The sequence below is a fragment of the Lycorma delicatula genome, chromosome 6 (genome assembly GCF_047948215.1).
Source record: "Lycorma delicatula isolate Av1 chromosome 6, ASM4794821v1, whole genome shotgun sequence".
NCBI classification, from domain to species: Eukaryota; Metazoa; Arthropoda; class Insecta; order Hemiptera; family Fulgoridae; genus Lycorma; species Lycorma delicatula.
The window spans coordinates 110,166,713-110,186,178 of NC_134460.1; the positions used below are offsets into that span (position 1 = coordinate 110,166,713).

Consider the following 19,466-nt stretch of genomic DNA (forward strand, 5'->3'; position numbering starts at 1 on the left):
ACTGTGATAAAACACTAATTTTTTAACTCTATACAAATTGTGCCACAAATAATCTCCGCTTTTATTGCCATAAAATTTATGAGTATATTTATTTAAATTTTACAAATTATAGAAATTGACCAATTAAAGTAGTTATTCAAGAATTTTATTTATTCATTAATTAATTTATATTCGAAGTTGAATTAATAAAATGTTAATAAATATTTGTGTTCTGATAATAGTGATTTGTGATTTTTTTCAAGTTATGGTTGCCCATAAGATCGTAAAAGCGCATCAACAAATTTAAATAATGGCGCGTTGTTTCTAACTTGCGGCACTGCAGTTATATTTTTAAAAAGAATTCACGAACTACTAAAATAGTTCTGTTAATTTAATAGAACATTTGAATTTCTCAGGAAATTGAGGTTATTATTTTGTCTACTGACGTTCCTTGTTATGTGCTTCCATTAGGGAACATTTTCACTGGAAAAACTGTGAGTAATTACAATATAAAGAAGTCGTGCGTATGAACACAGTTCAACATTGAAAGTAGTCCCCGACTTGCAGTCGCCAGTGTGTTGAAGCTGTTTTGTTATGTGAATTCCCACCGATATTATCTCATAATGGGACAATTATTTTGTTCTAGTATTCAGTTTAAAATACTTTATATGATATTTTGATTATGATTTGACCAAGTGAGTATTGTTTATTATGATTTCGCCGTTGTTAATGTTAAATTATGGTTGTTACTGTTAAGTATATGGTTGTTATTAGCTCAGCTGGACGCAGCTTTTATCCTGCAGTTTTGTTGTTTAAGGTGCATAAATTTTTGATACAGTGCTTATTACTTATGTATTTATTTACATGTTTAAATTTTAAGTGATTGTAAACATTTGTGTTTTATTTATGTGGACTGTTTATTAACTTTCTCGTGATTAGATAATCGTTTGAACAAATCTTGCACGGTTCGGAATATTTGTGTATATTTTAAAGCATAATGTTGAATACAGAGCCTAATATTTTTAGGTTATAATAGTAGTATATGTGCTAACTTTTTAGCAAGTGACAAAATAATACTCAGTCTTTTGGTAAGTTTTACATAACTAGTTCAACTACACTGTACTAAAGTTGTAAGGTTATTTATCCGTTTCACTATAATTTAACTTCCTTTGTTGTAGTTAGTTAAATATTGTACTCGGACCTGATTTTATAGTGTTCTAATGATTAATATTTTTTTCTTATATTTGAAACATTTGTTTGTTCTATTTAATTGGATATTTTTAGTTAGTTATGGCTAATTTATTAAAATGTTTAAAAAATTCAATTTTAATGAATACTCAGAAATGTGCCATATTACTATACTTATTCTCTTTTTAAACAGCTTAATTTTGTCTGCTACACTTATGTGATTTTTTTAAAATACTGAAGTTTTTCTGTTCATATGAATTAGGTAAATGTAGTAATCATGAAACATTTTAAATGTGTATGATTTATTTTATTAGAGTACAGTAGGTAATGTAAAGTCTCTTAGTTGGAGTCAATAAATTTCAATTATAATCTGCTGCTTTTGCTTAATTACGTTTAATTAGTATTTTCACTGATGTTGCAGGTGAATTTAACTGCTTAATAGTTTTCCTTAAAAATCTGTGTTTTGGTATTTAAAATGGATACAGACGAGGCAGAATCGTCTGGATCAGGAGGCCCCATGTCTTCATTAAATAGTTTATTTTCATTTACTAGCCCTGCTGTAAAAAAATTATTGGGCTGGAAACAAGGTGATGAAGAAGAAAAGTGGGCTGAAAAAGCAGTTGATTCATTAGTTAAAAAATTAAAAAAACGAAAAGGAGCTATTGAAGAATTGGAACGTGCTCTTAGTTGTCCTGGCCAACCTAGTAAATGTGTAACTATACCAAGGAGCTTAGATGGCCGATTGCAGGTGAGCATTTTGCAACATGATAATTAAGTGACTGTGATGTTTCCTTTATTCTTCCTACATCATGACCTCCTTATGTACTCCTTTATTTGTAAGTATTATGTTTTTTTTACATTAGGTGATTTAGTTTAGTTTTGGTTTCTTTTCTAATGTTGATATGAACAGTTTGCATATTTAGTAATTTTTAATGTATTTTTCACTTGTAGGCAAGACAATATTAAAAACAAACTACCACATGGAATTTATGAAATTAGTGACTATTTTGGCTCAAAGAAAATATGCATAGAAAAATTAATATATGTATAACTTTTTTTATAACTGGAATAATGATTAATATATGTATTTTTATTTCTTTTGCTTATCTGTATTATATATTTTTTAAGCTTTTGAATGTGACATACACTGGATGAGGTCATTGATAGAAAAAAAATTATTACTAATTTTATTTTTAATGATTGTTAAAAAAACTGTTAATATGAATTACAGATTATAACTACAAAAAAAATTGTTACTGCTTATATTTCCCGGCAAACATTCATATATTCTGGTTTTTATTATATAGTTTGACACAATTAAATAAATTATTATAACAGCTTATTCAGTGAATGCACTTTAATATTGTTAGCTAAAATAATGTTAAAATAAAACTTTTGCACAATTGATTTAGTTTTAATGAAATTTAGCCAAGAAAATTAGGACATATTACAGCAATCAAATATTAAATAATTTATCGGGCCATTCTTTTCTGATTTTTTTTTTCAAAGCGTTTATTATTAATTTGCTACCAAAAAAGTTACTTTGAAATTTTCATGTAAACATTAATTAGTTTTTTAATAAGCATTTTTGTTTTTAAATATATTAATTCATTAAATTTTTTTATCTCCTAACAAAAAACTTAAATAGAGGAAAACATTACATGTACTACACTAAATATTTTCAATTATTTTTGAAAATTCTCTGTTATAGAAGTTATTCAATTAATCCCACACCTGTTCTAAGGATTACATGATAAAAAATATGATTAAATATAAACAAATAAAATTACCTCAATATGTTATTTATTTTTTAAAATATAAAACGTGATAAATAGAATAAACTTTATAATTAATATTTTTTTTACTTCCCATTTCTTTGATAACCGTACTTAGGAAATTACCTTTTATTGAAGGAATATTTATTTGAGATAAAGGAAAAGAGAGAGAGAGAGATCTAGTGGGGTTTTTTACACTAAATTACCAGTATGTTGATAATCTTCTAAACCAGATTTATTGTATTTCAGAAACATTAAGAAATTTTATCGCATAATTAAGATTAGATGAAATTCAATTTTTCATCTCTGATGGGCTAATAAGTGGTTAAAGATTGCAATACCAATAACTTTTCAGCATTTAGTGCTTTTTCTTTTTCTCACCTGTTTTTATTTTCAAATTTGTATTCCCTTCATTGTTAATGGCTCTGCAGACTTAATGATTAAATTTTTATTTTTTATCCCTTAAGCCTTTTTTTTTGGTAATATTTACTTATAATTTTTCTTCATCTTAATGTACCTAAGGGTGATCCCAGCAACTTAAAAAAAAAGTTTGTCTGGCATGGGTTATTGGTTTTGAGCTTGCTTGTGCTATTTTCAAATCCAATTTGTTAGGTTATACATAACTGCTGCAGTTATCCACTTTTAAGGTAGGCATCCCCTTTACCTAATCTATTTCAGCTAGTGTTACCTTATTAATCTGGTTTCCCCCTAGTTCCTTTTCTTTAATGTATAACTTTGATCTTTTCAAAACTTGTAACATCATAATTTTATTTCTTTATATTAAAAACATGTAGATTCCAGAGCTGTCTATCTATGGGTTGATTATTTTACTGGCTATTACATCATGGAAAATGTGTTGACTGTCAAAAACTGGCTCACTTTTGAGCACTGTTTGGTAGTGCCAACTACTTGTTGGGTTTTCCAGGAACTCTGTTCTGCATGCATAATGGGAATTTCAACAAAAGCTAGTAGCTGAAGTGCTCATTAGGAAAAGCTAGGCCTCCTGCACATTCAGTAAACCTGTTAATGCTTAAAAATGTTTTATATTTTGTTACAGTTTCTATTGAATTTTAACCTGTAAATCAATTCTATTCTTCAACAAAAATCTTTTATTTTATCAAATTTCTTTTTTTTCTTATTTACAATTTCATTTACTCTATTTTGAGTATATTACAATAGCTTTTTTTTATTTTGATAAATTTATTGATCGATGTAACAAACTTAATTATTTATCAATTTTCATTAAAGTTTGAATAATTCTTGTGTACATCTTAAGAAATATAACAGTATAATCCACATGATTCAGAGTAACAAATAGTTTGTATATCAGTGTTAATTTTTTAAAAATCTACTTTCTCTTTAGAATTTTTTCTTCTAATACAGAGTATCAGACGATTTAAAATCAAAGTGATATCTTACTTCATTGCTTGCGTCTATCCTCTGTATTCATTCACTTAAATTGGTTTATTTAAAAGCAGTTTTATTTTATTTAATAAATAATACTACTCTATTGTATTGTAACATTGTTATAAGCATCCTTTTTAATACATGCATATAAATTTACAATATTATTTTAAATATAGTGTTAAAAATATTAAAATAATAGTATTTTAACAGTATACTTTGAAATAGTGTTATTATTTGCATAAATAAAAGTGACATTGAAATAAAATAAATACAATGTCTTTCTAATGTTTATACAGCTGTAAAAACTAATTTTTTAAATTAATTTAATTTGAAAATTTGGATGTGCATTAATGTGTCTAAATCCACAGTCATTTCATATAATGGCAAACAAGTAGCAGACTGAAAACCACCCTTGACATTTTTTCTGTTTTTATTATATTTAATTTTAGTTGACTCGTTAATTTTAGACCTAGTTTTAAGATGTCTGTATAATGTTTTTAAATGCTTTTTTAACACTATACAACTGTGGATCCATCATTTAGGAGGGAAAACAGCTTCAAAGCTCCCCCTATGTCTTAATTATATTATTAATTGATAGATGAAATAAATAATGTATACAGATCTCAGGAAATGTTTCCATTAAATAATATTGGGTACTTAACATATTAACGCCACCGCAGCTACAGCTTTATTTAAAAACAAACAATCGGATTTCGGTGGAAAATGGGCTGATATAGAGTTTAACATAGATTCAAAACAGTCTATGTATTTATTTTATAAATATAAATAACCATTTCTTAAAATTAATAAAGAGACTCAATAAAATAAATACTCAATTTTAAATAAAACTGTAGCTGCGGTGGCGTTAATACGTAAGTACCTAATATTTTTTATTACATTTAATTTTGTGAGAACCCTTCAATTTGATGTATAATAATTCTCTATAAAATTAGATTAATTTTCTCCTTTAGGAGATCTTCTTGGAACAGGTTTTACGATTTATTAATCCTTTTTCTTATATTATCTTAACGTAAACCTGGCTTAGAAAAATATTTTATAGAAATTCTGTTCAGCCAACATTTTTCATGTCTTCAGAATCATCTGTTATAAAAGTAATTCAGACTGGGCTTCAGCCTTTAGTTGCTGGTTGGAATATATCATTATTAAAGATAGTTTCTAAATTTGGAAAGATCACTTATTGTTTTACTGTATTATAAATATTTTATTTTATTTAGCTTACTATTTGTAATATTATTTTTATTACTTCCTAAATCAATCTAAATTTTTAAAATCTATTTAATTCTTAAAGAAGCATGGTTATATAAAATATAAAGATAGAGCTGTGCTGTTAGAATATAATCATAACTTTGGCATTACACTAGTTATGTCTAGGAAATTGGCCTCTGTCCTTGTAGACACAAATACTAAATCAAAAACCACCAAAGAGCCAGTGTATATAAATCGATTTGTTAGGACTAGTTGCAGTTTAGGATATCTAGTACTAACTAAAAAAAAAAAATTGAAACTGGATTGGAGCATTAACTTATTATAGATGAAGAGTGGAGAAGTCAGCCTTGGCCAACATTGATTGGAAAAAAGTCATGAAATGGGTCTATTGGTGCAAATATTTAAAAAAATTTGTAAGAGACAGCTGATTATCAGCAGTAGACAAAATCCGTTGTTGAATAACAATTGGAGACCAATGTCTGAATAGTTTGTTGAAATTTTTAATTTATTAATATTTTTGTGGAAGTTTTATAACAAAAAAAACAAAATAAAAACATTTATTTCATTTAAATTTTATCACAGTGCATCTGTGTTAGTTAAGTTCATGCTATATCTTGTCTTTTAGTAAAAAGTTATTTCTTTCCCTTCTGTTCATAAGGGGTGTGGTAACTGATCCAAGTAGGGATTAAACTTAAGTAGAAGTACTGTTTTTGTAATGTTTCAAAAATAATCTATTTTTTTTTTATCAAATTCACCTACCTAGGGATACATTCATTAGATCAAACTATTTCCATGTATCTTGTCCTTTTCTCTTCTTCCAATATACTTTCATTGTTTCTATGGTGGCTTTCCTCCTTTCTTCTAATATCTTGGAACCCTTTTGGCTAAGACTTTTTCTTGAAATCTTAGGTCTTCGTTTTTTAGTGTCATTCTAATTTTTTGTCTGTTGGTGATGTATTTGCGTATCTTTATTTCTTTTGCCTTTCCTATATTTAGTTACGAAGATTGTTTTATAGTTAAAATTAGTTATTAGGTTATTATTTTATTTTAATGAGTTTTAGAGTGCTTGCAGAAGAATCTAATTCAAATACTTTGTTAGTATTAATATTTTTATAAAATATTTGTAAATGTTATTATGTAGCTTAATTTATGTTTCTTAATTTTCCTGTATAGTATGGGAAAAATAACAGCAGTAAAGAAAAAGATTTGCATAAAACTAGTTTTTTTGTGTTTGGGTCCTTTGAACCATAAGTTTGAAGATAGATGAGCTTACCTCTATTGGGAGTCTAGGGGTGGTTTTACAGGGCCTAGTAAGGGGGTGAAGAATCGGTTTTTTTTAAAGAAAAACTTCAAAATTATTCATTTTTCAAAAAAAAGTTGAGCCCTTATAATTCTCAAAGTAAATTTTTTTTTCTGCAAGACCAAAACTGACCCAGTTAGGTTACTTTGAACATTTATGTATATTTCATGCGATGCAAAAAACCTAGATTATGTCATGGTAGCTGCTTTGAACAGTCTTTAACAATGCGTATGATTACTAAAGTTAACAGACAAGTTTTTACAAAATTTAACATAATCTTAAATTATTAATTTAATTAAAAAATATTTATTTATTAATAGTTACGCAAAGTATTATATAAATAGTTATAAAATGCTTTCATCATCATTGTCAATTCTTTCTTCATTATCATCTCCGCATTAATTTTTAAAATTAGTTCCATCACTATCAATAATAATATTAATATCAATTTCTATTGACTTGCTATTTGGCATATTTTACACACGGTATTTTACAATCTGAATTTAAAACAGCGATGATTTGTTGAGCTCTCACTTGTACAACCACATGAAACTAAATTTAAAATTGAATCTGGTGCCACCAGATAAAATGACGTTAGATTGTTATGTTAATAGGTTGCAACATTTTTTCCCATCCCCATTTTGTTGGGAATTATTCATTTCAAAGTCATTTTTGAATTTGGTGGTAAATTCTAAAATAGTGCTAACTGCAGCTCAGAAGTCGAAGATAAAAACTCTAATTGGCAGATTTTTGAAATATCTGAAATTTTAATGGATCTAGAATTTGATTTCCTTCTTTCAAGCCTTATAAAAATAGAAATAATTTTTCATCAGCTTTTTGTATTTGATAATTTCTGCATGAACATCATTAAAGTTCAGTTAAATTAAAATCAATAAAGCTGATATATTTTTTAAATCAGCTTGAGTTTCTAAAAGTTTCAGTAATTGTTTTTTGCCTTTGTCATCTATATAGCTGGTCTAATTTTTTGACTATTTTTCCAGTACTAGTATATATTTTTTTACTTTTAGTACAATTTTAAGTTCCAATAACTTTATAATATTGGTAATTTTTTTAACATTGCTTTGAAAACATTTTTTATGTTCATTCAGAATTTCAAATATCAGATTAAAGTAGCATGGCTTAATTGGAAATTTTTATCATAATCCAGTGAAAGTAAGAATGATTTTTTTGATACTACTAGGATGTAATTACCACACTTAACTGAAATTCTTTTTTGTAAAACCTGACACCAAAGTTTGTTCTATTTGAAGGAATTACTTAAAGGAAATAACTAATAACAAAGGACTATGTAACTTTTATAACTTATACCGCATTTGATGAGAGTTTAGAAAGTTAATGATCTTCAGCTCTCATTTTGTTTATGAATTTTTTTGGTAGTTATTATTTATAGAAATTCTAGAGTAATTTGCTTAATTAATGTTTTAGTTTATTATATTTTTTTTATGTATAGGTTTCTCATCGTAAGGGTCTACCACATGTAATTTATTGTAGAGTATGGAGGTGGCCTGACCTGCAGTCTCATCATGAACTGAAACCTCTTGATCTCTGTCAGTATCCATTTTCTGCAAAACAGAAAGAAGTCTGCATTAATCCTTATCATTATAAACGGGTTGAGAGCCCAGGTATTATTATATTATAATTCTATTGCTTAATATTAATATCTTACTATAAGTCACTTTTAATTTTCAGTGTTTATAATGTTGTTGATAGCAATGTAATTAATGGTGAATAACAATGCTGATTGCTAAGTTAAATGCAATCATGATGAAATACACATTTTTATGTCTCATTTATAAAACACTGTAACTAAATTAACATTTCTGTTCAAAATAAATAGTTATGAATGCAGCAAATCGTTTAAAAGATAATAAAGAGTTTTCTTGTCATTAGGTCTTCTTTACCTTTTAGAGGTTTATGTTGTTGATAATGTTTCCTGATAGTAAATGTAAACTTGAAGTTAGTATTTATTTAAAAGATCTTGTACATATGAAATTTGCTTACATTAGATATCATTGTATAGTCATATTAAAACTACTGAACATCATTTTGACCAAAACATGATGTCAAATAACTGCCACCTGGTGAGGTACCTTGGTTAGGTTGAATTATTCATGTACTTAATTATATGCTGGTTCAATTATTTAAATAAAAAGCCTTGAATTAATTATGAGTAGAAATTGTATTTATTGTAGTTTTTGTTTATGTAATTTACAAGTATATCAGTGATGAATGATGAATTATAGCAAAACAGTGTGAGTTTTCAAGCGATGGAACGAGACTGCCAAGTTCTAATCCGGAACCCCGACTTATACTCATATAGTATTGTTACATGTTTTGCGGCTCAGTCAGGATATTGAGAGATTGAAAATTTAGAATGTTTATATAATTACAGTTTATTGGTTTAAAATGTTCATAATTACAACCAGACAAATTAATAATAATAACAATGGTGATAAATACAATAATTATAATAATAATTGACAATTATAAAGCAATTAATGAGCACAAATATTAATATAGTAATTACAACCACAATAATAATCAGGATAATAGTAGTAAACGATAATAATATTACACATTAGTAACAACAAAGTACATGACATAATACATAATCAAAACCGTAAGTATGACATAAAAACAGAGTAAAATATGTAATGTAATCAATACTGAATAACAATCAAAATATTACATACCAGATAGTGATAAATGTCAGTAGTTAAAAATAAATACAGGTTACACACAAGATAGAGTTTTAAATAAATAATTGTTTGGAATTTATTCCAGGTAGATAAATACAAAACTAGAATTCAGATACATTAACAAAAGAAACCACTAGTCTTAACCCACACAACTCGCAGCCTCTCCTCGCAGAACTGCCCTTGTGGGACTATTGCTGTAATGTCTTGCAGACTGGTTCTAATAGAACTCTGTTTTAGATGGTCTTACTGGGCTATTTATACTGCTAGCCTCTTTACCTGCTGGACAGGACCCAAGTTAAAGCGTGAGAACAGTCAAATTCCAAACCTGGTCTCTTTTCACCGTTCAAGTGTTCATTGTGTGTTAGTAGGCAGTATAACAAAGTACGATTGTTAAACAAACCTATACTTTATATAACAGGGTTCTCTTTTTTGACCCTTTCTGGATTCTTCAAATTATTATACTAATTATTACTTTCATAATAATTGGTAGGAATCTGTTACTCAGGCCCGCTATACTGGTCTTGTTACAGTTAGATGGAGCCGAGTGAACCGTCAGGAGCTGTGTGTATCATACAGAGTCGAATGAACTGTCAGAAGCTGTGTCTCAACACGTGAATATATATGTCATTTTTCAAATAAAAATGCATATTTTCAATAAAGTAAACAGAGTATAAGTGTGAATCTTAAATTAAAACATTTAGTTACTAAAGAAACCTTGAAATTAAAAGAAAATAACTCTTAGTTGGAAATATATATTTCTTTTAAGAATTTATGTTACACAAAGAGTAGTTGTCAGATAATTAAGAAAAATTATTGTAAATATTGCTCAAGGTTTTTCTTGTTCAAGACTATCGTAGTAGATTTTATTTAGCAACAGATAATTATTAAAAAGAAAAAAACAGCCGGAGAAATATATTTTATTATATTTTCAGGAAACAAGTGTAGTAGTTACAATGTTAATTATTATTTAAAAAGTATGAGCTGAGAAAGAAGTTTCTAGCAGTTGGAAAAACAATAAAAATTTAAAAGCAAGTAGAAGTCATACTTGATAGAAGATCTTGGATAAAGGACTTAAGGGAAAGAAATAGAAATTGAATTGTAAAAGTATGTAAAATATTCAGATGAAATATAACTAAATTTATCATATCCACCATCAAAGAAGAATTCATCAGGTAGATGTGCAAGTCTAAAAGATACAAGATCTGTATGTTTAGATATCGTTGATATTGATAGATATTAGGAAAATATTAAACAAAAATAACTATTGAAAAAATTATTTTGAACCATACAATTCTTATATTTTAAAATCAAATTTTTTTTGTTTACTGATGATTTTAACTGTTTTTTTTTTTGTATGTTTTTAACATACATCTTTTCTGTTCTAGTTGTGTGTGATTTGTTAACTTGTATTATTTTTCAGTTCTTCCTCCTGTACTAGTTCCAAGACATAGTGAATTTGCCCCTGGTCATTCTCTCCTGCCATTCCAACAGCTGCCAGAGCCAACAATGCCACATAATGTTTCTTATTCTTCAAGTGGATTTAATGCTGGCCCTAATTCACCACTTAGCAGTGTACCTAGCCCTGCTAATACATCTAATCCTCATAGTCCTTATTCTGCTAATGGACTACCAGGTATAATATAAATTTCAGCTGTCACCATATCCTTACCATCGTACTTAATTGGAAAAAATAAAAGTGTTTTAACAGCAGTAACCATGCTTGTCATGTATGTATTCAACTCTGGAAGCTCTTTTGTTGAAAAAATACAGTTATGACTGTAAAAATAATAGAGTGTGTATAGTTGTAGGCCTATATGATATTTTTTTCTCTTTTAAGTTAAGGCCTTTTTGTTTTTTCTTTTTTTTTTCGTAAGCATAAACAGTGTTCAATTTGTAAATTTCTTAAACAGAATATTTCATGAATTTTATATTCAGAAGAGTATTTTATTTTATGAAAAGAATGTTTGAATTATTGTTATTATGCAGAAAGTGTTTTTGCTACATCAGTATGTATTTTTTATGCCAAAAATATAAATTATAATTAATTAAATAGTAAGTAAGTTTAATTAATTATATTAATTTTCAATAAATCATGTTTTTATTTTAATAAACACCATAATCTAGCTCTTTGAATATTACTGCTTGAATATTCTGTAAATAAATAAAAGATCATGAAATGATTTCTATTTCCTAAAAATGTAAAACAATTTTAGCCAAATAGGTCATCACATTCGATGAAGAAATAAGGCAAAACATTACATTAACCCAGCCCATTAAAAAAAAATAATTGTGGTTATTTGGTTGAGAATGTATAATAACCTCATGAGGTGCTAAAAAATGTTTATATGAAATAAAAATTGGAAAAAATTTGTTAGAAAACTCTAATTGTAATATAAAAAAAATAAAATAAGAAAACTCATTAGTTCTCATAACGAATTAAACAGAAGCTGTGCAATAGAAAAGGACTACCCTGTTTTTTCAAAATAAATGCACCTATATACAGTAGTGTACACATTAATTAAAACTCAAGGAATTTTTTGTTTATTTTATGTTGTAGTTACACTGCTTCACCATACCCATTCTTGTAAGTTGTCTGTGTAATGTGAGGTTATTAGCAACATGTTATAAAAAGTGTTTTGTGAAAGTTAATTTCATTTTTTACTACAAAATCATATTTTTGTTCTCTGTACTTGAGTGTATAATGGACATAACTCCAAGAAAACGTTTGAAAATTGTTTCTCTTTCTGAGCATACCAGTATGACACAGTGATAAATAGTTTATGAGTGTGGTGTTAGATGAAGGACAGTGAATGCTATTTTAAAATAATTTATAGAAACTGGTTCCATTTCACGTCAAAGGAAAGGCAAGTGTGGTCATAAAAGAAAACCTACTCCAACACAGGATTATTTATTATTGAGAAAGATTAAACTTGATTCAAAATCATCTGCTGTGAACTTAAATTGAGAATTAGCAGCTAGTGGAAAAGATTTGCATCTGACAACTGTTAGATGCCAACTTCTTGCAATTGGTCAGAAAACTCATTGGCCAGCTAAAAAGCAGCTTTTAACACCAGCAATGTGCGAAATAAGGCTATTGTGAACTAAAGCACGTGCTAACTATATGCTAAGAAGACTGGAAAAATGTTATGGTTTGAAACAAGTCATATTTCTATGTTCAGGGACAAGCAGTTCTATACGTTAGAAAAGCATCAGATGAAAATAAATCATCGGCTCTTATCCAATAATCAGTTAAATATCCCCAGAAACATTTTTTGGATTGTTTCTCACTTGAAGGCTTTCTCACTTTAAATTTATATTTTTTAACAATACATTTTGTAATAAACAGATATATATATATGTGTGTGTGTGTGTGTGTGTGTGTGTGTGTGTGTGTGTGTAAATATTGTAATATTTAAGTCTACAGAAAAAGTTTAAAATAGAAATCTTCTGTATCGTTCAATAGTGAAGATATTGTGTATAATAAATTTGTTTTTTTCAAAAAAATATCACAGCCTTTCTTAAGGGTATAACAAAAGCATTTCAGATACCAGTAACAATAATCAGATAAATATTTCTAAATAATAATTTTTTTTTCGTACAACCAATCTCTGTGGTGAGCAAAGAAAAGGTTTTATTTATACAATTTAATATTGCTTGTATTTCCAAAAGATTAACATGCCGGTATGAAACAGTATAATATTCAGGTAAGTAAAGAAACCAGCGGGAAACCACTTCATTCCTCCCTCTACTTTGTAAGCCCGTTATTGGATTCTTATTATTTTTAATAATTGATATGCCAGTTTCGCGAGTGACTTCTTCCTATTTAAGATCATTAGTTCATTACTTCCAGTAGGTGGTATGTTGAAAATGATTGGATGTATCAAGGTTCTGAAGGAAAGGGTTGTGACACAAATTGTCACAAGGCAACAGAGTGTTCCAACAAGATTTCGTGCTATAACATACTTCCAAAAAAGTGGAAAAAATTTTCAAAAAACAAAATATTAATACGGGAGTTGCCCGTAGCCAGGCAACTCCCAGTTCCATCACTGTACAAGGATGTTTAGGGAAAATCTTTTCCTCTAGAAATCCCCAAAGAAAACAATCACAAGGATTCAAGTCAGGACTGTTTGGGGGGGCCAGTTCTGTCCACATGCAAAACGATTAGTCTGAAGTCTGGGGAGTTGCCTGGCTACGGGCAACTCCCCAGACTTAAAACCAATTGAAAATCTTTGGGCATTAGTCAAAAAATGACTCAAAAATGAATTTTACCACAAAAATTGATCTCATTAAACAGTAATATTGGTATAGTTTCATGATGAAAATTAAAAAAATAATATGTAGTACACTTGTTGAATCGATGTCAGATCTCTTGTACATGAAGTGATTAATAATGGAGGACACATTAATTACTAGATATTCACAAATTCTACAGGTATGATTCTTTTTTCTAAATAAAGCTACTTTTCATTAAAGAAAATATGTGTGTTCAGATTAATTGCATGCTACTCTACTGTGTTATGAATACATCAATTTATCCTCATTTTCACTGATACGAGATCTAGTGTAAATTGCCTTCATTGGGAAACAGAAATTGAGAAAATGGAAGTTATAACAATGTTTCAGTTGGTGCTGATACATTGAAATTTTGGTAGTGTATAGAAAAAATAAGGTGAATCATTTCGCTGCTCTGTAGAGAAAAAAATGTCTTTCATTTGTTCTCGATAACTGCGAAAATTATTGAACCAATCGTTACAAAATTTTGACCCCTGGGAAGTTTATCACAGTTCAAACCACCTCACCAATCTCCCTACTTAATAAATCATTAAAAAAAAGAATGTATAAATAAATAACCTAAACCTTATTTTGCTAAACTTAATGTCATTATCTACATTGATCATTCTTTGTCTATATAGACTGCTAAAGAAACTTATGTGAATTACTAAATTAATGTCTATCAATAAAAGATCAGTTTGTGTTATTATCTTATTATATTTTAAAACAAATTAGTCTGATAATATAATTTAGGGAATGATTATTTACATTTTTAGCAAAGTTTTGATGGTTTGAGGAATATTGAATTTCAGTATTGGTATCGACTTCGTCAGAAAGTTATTATTATGTTATATTAAATTTAATGTCACTTTCTAATCTGGCAGTGATCTGTGAGAAATCATCCTCACGCGAGCAAAATATCACTAGATGTTTATATACTGAACTAAGAAGTTCAATTAGGATAAACCATACACATAATTGTCATAGATGCAACTTTCAATTTGTTATTTTCATAACGTCTATATTGGCGAGGTCAGAGATAGAAAGAAGAACTTCTAGGGTACTAGAATATATGATCATGGATAGCGTAAATCTATGCCAGAATGTTCTCAAAGACTTGAAGAGCAATTTGTATGCTTGAAATTGAGTTCAACCTTTAAGAAATATGATAGATCTCGAATCAGCTTTTGATTATTGCCCTGAAATTGTTTATGAAAGGTATATATAGTTGGCACATGAGATGATCCAACATTTGGTTTTGTTAAAAAAAATTTTTATTGGAATATCAGTACAGAAAAGTAAAATACAACGTGTTTACTATATACGTGGAAATCATGTTCTGCTTATCATGTGTTTAATATGAACACCATCATGTCTAGCAACTTCTTCAATACGAACTGTTATGTTGTTAATAACTTGAAGACACATATCCTCAGTTATCTCATTACACGCCTCAATAATCAGCTCTCGCAGTTCCATCACTGTACAAGGATGTTTAGGGAAAATCTTTTCCTCTAGAAATCCCCCAAGAAAACAATCACAAGGATTCAAGTCAGGACTGTTTGGGGGGGCCAGTTCTGTCCACATGCAAAACGATTAGGAAATTGATTTGAAATGACATTTGCGTTAATAGTTTCATGCAGAAAGTCTGAAACAACATAAGCTGTGAGCGAACTGGCTCCATCCTGCATAAACCACTCATTTTCTAATCTAAACCCTTTTTCAAGAAGCTGAGGAACAAAATTATTACACAGTATGTTTAGATAACGTTCACTGTTCATTGACTTTCAAAAAAATATGACCTTATTAGCCCATGATTTGAGAGAGATGCTCATACCGTAATTCTTGGGAGCGTGATGTGCCTCTTTTCATGAAGTTCATGTGGATTTTCAGAAGCCCAAAAATGCACATTTTGTTTATTAACAACCCCATCTAGGTGAAAATCTGCCTCATCTGAAAACCAAACATTGTTTCACAATACGTCTTGGTTCACAGCTCATTCAGCGATTGCCATTCTTTGATGTTTGTTGTCAACCATTAATTTAGGTAACTGTTACTTTATACAGATACAAATGCAAATCAGTTTTTAAAATTCGCTGCACAGATCACCTAGAAATCCCAAGTCGTGCTGCTGCTTTTCTTGTAATTTGCTTGAGCTCCTCAGCAATGTGGCTCTGACAGTTTTGACATTTTGCGGAGAATGAACATCAGCAGGCCATTAGTGCTTATCTCAAATACTGAACCATCACTATTCAATTTTTCGTAAAGTCTAAGTTTTGTTTTAAATGAGAGTGACCACCGACTGGAAAAGGGGGACAAAACCGTCTTTGTGTTGGCATCACACTTTTCAAATTGCATATCTGCAATCTGTATCTCTCACCGAACATTGAGTTCAGTGCTTTAGATGTCTCAAATCTCCTCACACAAATACCATCTCCATCGTTAATAGTAGGAGACTTCAATGCCCATCATATTTCCTGGGGCTCAACCTTCTGCTCCACTCGAGGAAATATGATAAAACAGATTGAGACAAGATTTTGACCTTTGCCTACTGAATAATGGATCACACACATTCATGTCCTTATCAACTGGTACTGTATCTAATCTTGATCTTTCCATATGCTCACCGAATGTGCTCCCTCATTTTAATTGGTCGGTTTGTGATGACTTTCACGGCAGTGATCATAGACCAATTATTATTAGTTTTGGTGTAGACTGCGAGATTAAAAGAAGGCCACGGAGATGGATTGTTGAAAAGGCAGATTGGAACGGATACCATAAAGCATTCCAATCTCAGTATGACGATGGAGCGAACATCCTCGACCAGTATTCTTCTTTTACGTCCATGATACTTGAGAATGCCAACAGATATATCCCACAAACATCGGATAATCCTAGACGTCCTTTCGTTCCATGGTGGAACGATGATTGCAAAAATGCTATTAGGAATCGACGGCAGGCACTACGTAAATTTAATCGTAGGCCTACAACAGAACATCTAAATTTATACCGCAGGGCTAGAGCGGTGTGCCGTCGAGTATTCTTGGACGCTAAGAGGAACTCATGGACGAAATACGTGAGCACTATCTCACGCACTACTTCCACGTCTACTGTATGGAAGAAAATTCATGCAATCTTCGGATCACCGAAACAATCTATTCTTGGTCTTATTGATGAAGGAGAACTCCTTTCATCATCCTCGGAAGTGGCAAATAGTCTAGCAAAATCTTTCCACTCGGTGTCTCTCACCTCATCATATAATAACGATTTTCAACGGTACAAGATACAAATAGAAGTATTATCGTTAAACATTGGTGATTTGGTTGGTGAATTAAACACTCCATTCGTATTTAAAGAATTGTTACATGCACTTAAAAATTCACGGGACACTTCCCCTGGACCGGACAACATTCGCCTTTCCATGCTTTCACACCTTCCTAATTCGGCACTACAACAACTTTTGAATATTTTCAACGGTTTATTCTCCGAACAAGTCTTCCCACCCGGCTGGTCAGAAGCATTTATTATACCAGTACTAAAACCTGGTAAAGACCAGACGAACCCCTCAAGCTATCGCCCTATTTCATTAACAAGCGTTTTGTGTAAAATAATGGAGAGAATGGTAAACCGCAGACTTACATGGTACTTGGAGAAACATGGCTTTCTATCTCCAGAACAGTGTGGTTTTCGACAAGGACGATCTTCTATTGACCATTTAGTGTCACTGGAAACAGCCATACAAAACGCTTTCCTAAATCGGCAGCACCTCGTCGCTATCTTCGATATAAAAAAGGCGTATGACACAGCCTGGCGACATGGTATTCTTAACACTCTCAAAAAATGGGGAATCAAGGGCAATATGCTTGCTTTTATCCGGGCATTCTTAAATCACCGAACGGCTCGTGTTCGTGTGGATGATTTGCTCTCAGATAGTGTCATCTTGGAGAATGGAGTGCCCCAAGGTAGTGTATTAAGTGCCACCTTATTTTCTGTAGCCATAAACGATATTACCAAATGTGTTCAGGCTCCTGTCTCATGCTCTCTATTTGCTGACGACTTTGCTATCTACATTGCAAGCCGTTCGGCACCTACATCAGAGAGACTACTGCAGAACACTATATCTCACCTTGAAGCTTGGTCCAGGATTACTGGTTTCACATTTTCATCTGAAAAAACAAAATGTGTAGTTTTTTCTTGGCTACGAAACCCTTCTATTCCGCAAATTTTTCTGAACGGTGAGACTATTACTATCTCTACTTACGTCAAGTTTTTAGGTTTATTTTTTGATAGCCGTCTTACTTGGGTCAAACATTTAAAAGAATTGAAAACAAAATGTTCCAAAATTCTAGATATGATGCGAGTCCTTACTAACACCAACTGGGGAGCCGATAGATCATGTATGATACGTTTTTACTATTCCTTTGTTCGCTCCCGTTTAGATTATGGTTGTGTGGCCTACTCTTCAGCTCGTCAAACCGTTCTTAAAATGCTGGATAGCGTACATCATGCTTTCCTTCGGCTTGCCACAGGCGCGTTTAGATCAAGTCCTGTCACAAGCCTACTTGTAGACTGTGGTGAACCATCACTTTGGGATAGACGAGACCAGCTCTTATTATCTTATTTTGCTCGTCTCAGAGGACAGCCAAATCACCCGGTTCTTGAGTCAGTCTTTAGAAATCCTAATCTAGGAAAGTATGAGGATCATCCACGTCGTACTGCACCTGTAGGTGTCCGTACCTGGCGTCTGCTGCAGCATATAAATGTTGACACACCGCCATTCTTTCCTATGTACCCGTGCTCATATCCTCCATGGAGAATAAACCTCATAAATTTTAATTTTGACCTGACTACATACAATAAACAATCAACACCATCTATTGTCTTTTAGCAGATGTTTCAGTGTGTTCTCTCCAAGATGAAACCAGACGCGGTTGTATACACTGATGGATCTAAACAAAACGATACAGTTGGGTGTGCTTTTGTTGTCAATGAGAGAACTTATATGTTTGGTCTCCCCGGTATTACGAGTGTGTTTACCGCTGAACTATACGCTATAAATAAGGCTCTAAACATCATTAACCCTAAATATAGAAAAATTCTTATTTGCAGTGACTTGTGTAGTGCTCTCCATGCCTTAAAAAATTTTTATTCTAAACATCCTATCGTCATTGAAATTTATAACGCAATCGCTGAGTTGAATAATCGCAACACAGAATTAAGTTTTTGCTGGGTCCCTAGCCATGTAGGGATTCCAGGTAATGAACATGCAGATTCTGCTGCCAAAGAAGCATGTAATCAGCCTCCTTTCACCAACCGAATTGCTACCTCTGATTTTATTAATTGTGTAAAACAATCACTGAGAGCATGGTGGCAAGGTGACTGGACGGCTACCGTTGATAATAAACTCCGACAGATTAAAGATTCTGTGTTACCATGGGACACCTCATACAGAAAAACTCGGCGTGAGGAAGTAGTCCTTTGTCGTTTGCGGATAGGACACACGATTACCTGATGATAAGAGGACAAGCACCCCTATGCGCACGATGCAACTGCCCCATGACTGTGCACCATATACTTGTGGATTGCATATGTTATGCG

The 19,466-nt window shown here is 30.7% G+C and overlaps 1 protein-coding gene across 2 annotated transcripts in view; it reads left to right on the forward strand.

The window, feature by feature from the left end:
• Positions 1-539: 539 nt before the first annotated feature.
• The window catches only part of Mad (mothers against decapentaplegic homolog 1), a 42,172-nt gene continuing 23,245 nt past the window's right edge, over positions 540-19,466 (forward strand). The window contains exons 1-4 of one of the 2 annotated variants that reach the window (XM_075368313.1): positions 540-674; positions 1,589-1,915; positions 8,348-8,519; positions 11,017-11,229. In XM_075368313.1, the coding sequence (XP_075224428.1) occupies positions 1,643-1,915; positions 8,348-8,519; positions 11,017-11,229 (658 nt within the window). In that variant the 5' untranslated portion in view covers positions 540-674; positions 1,589-1,642. Of the gene's footprint in view, positions 675-723; positions 1,068-1,588; positions 1,916-8,347; positions 8,520-11,016; positions 11,230-19,466 lie in introns of those variants that run through there. The other variant, XM_075368314.1, reaches the window with a different exon arrangement.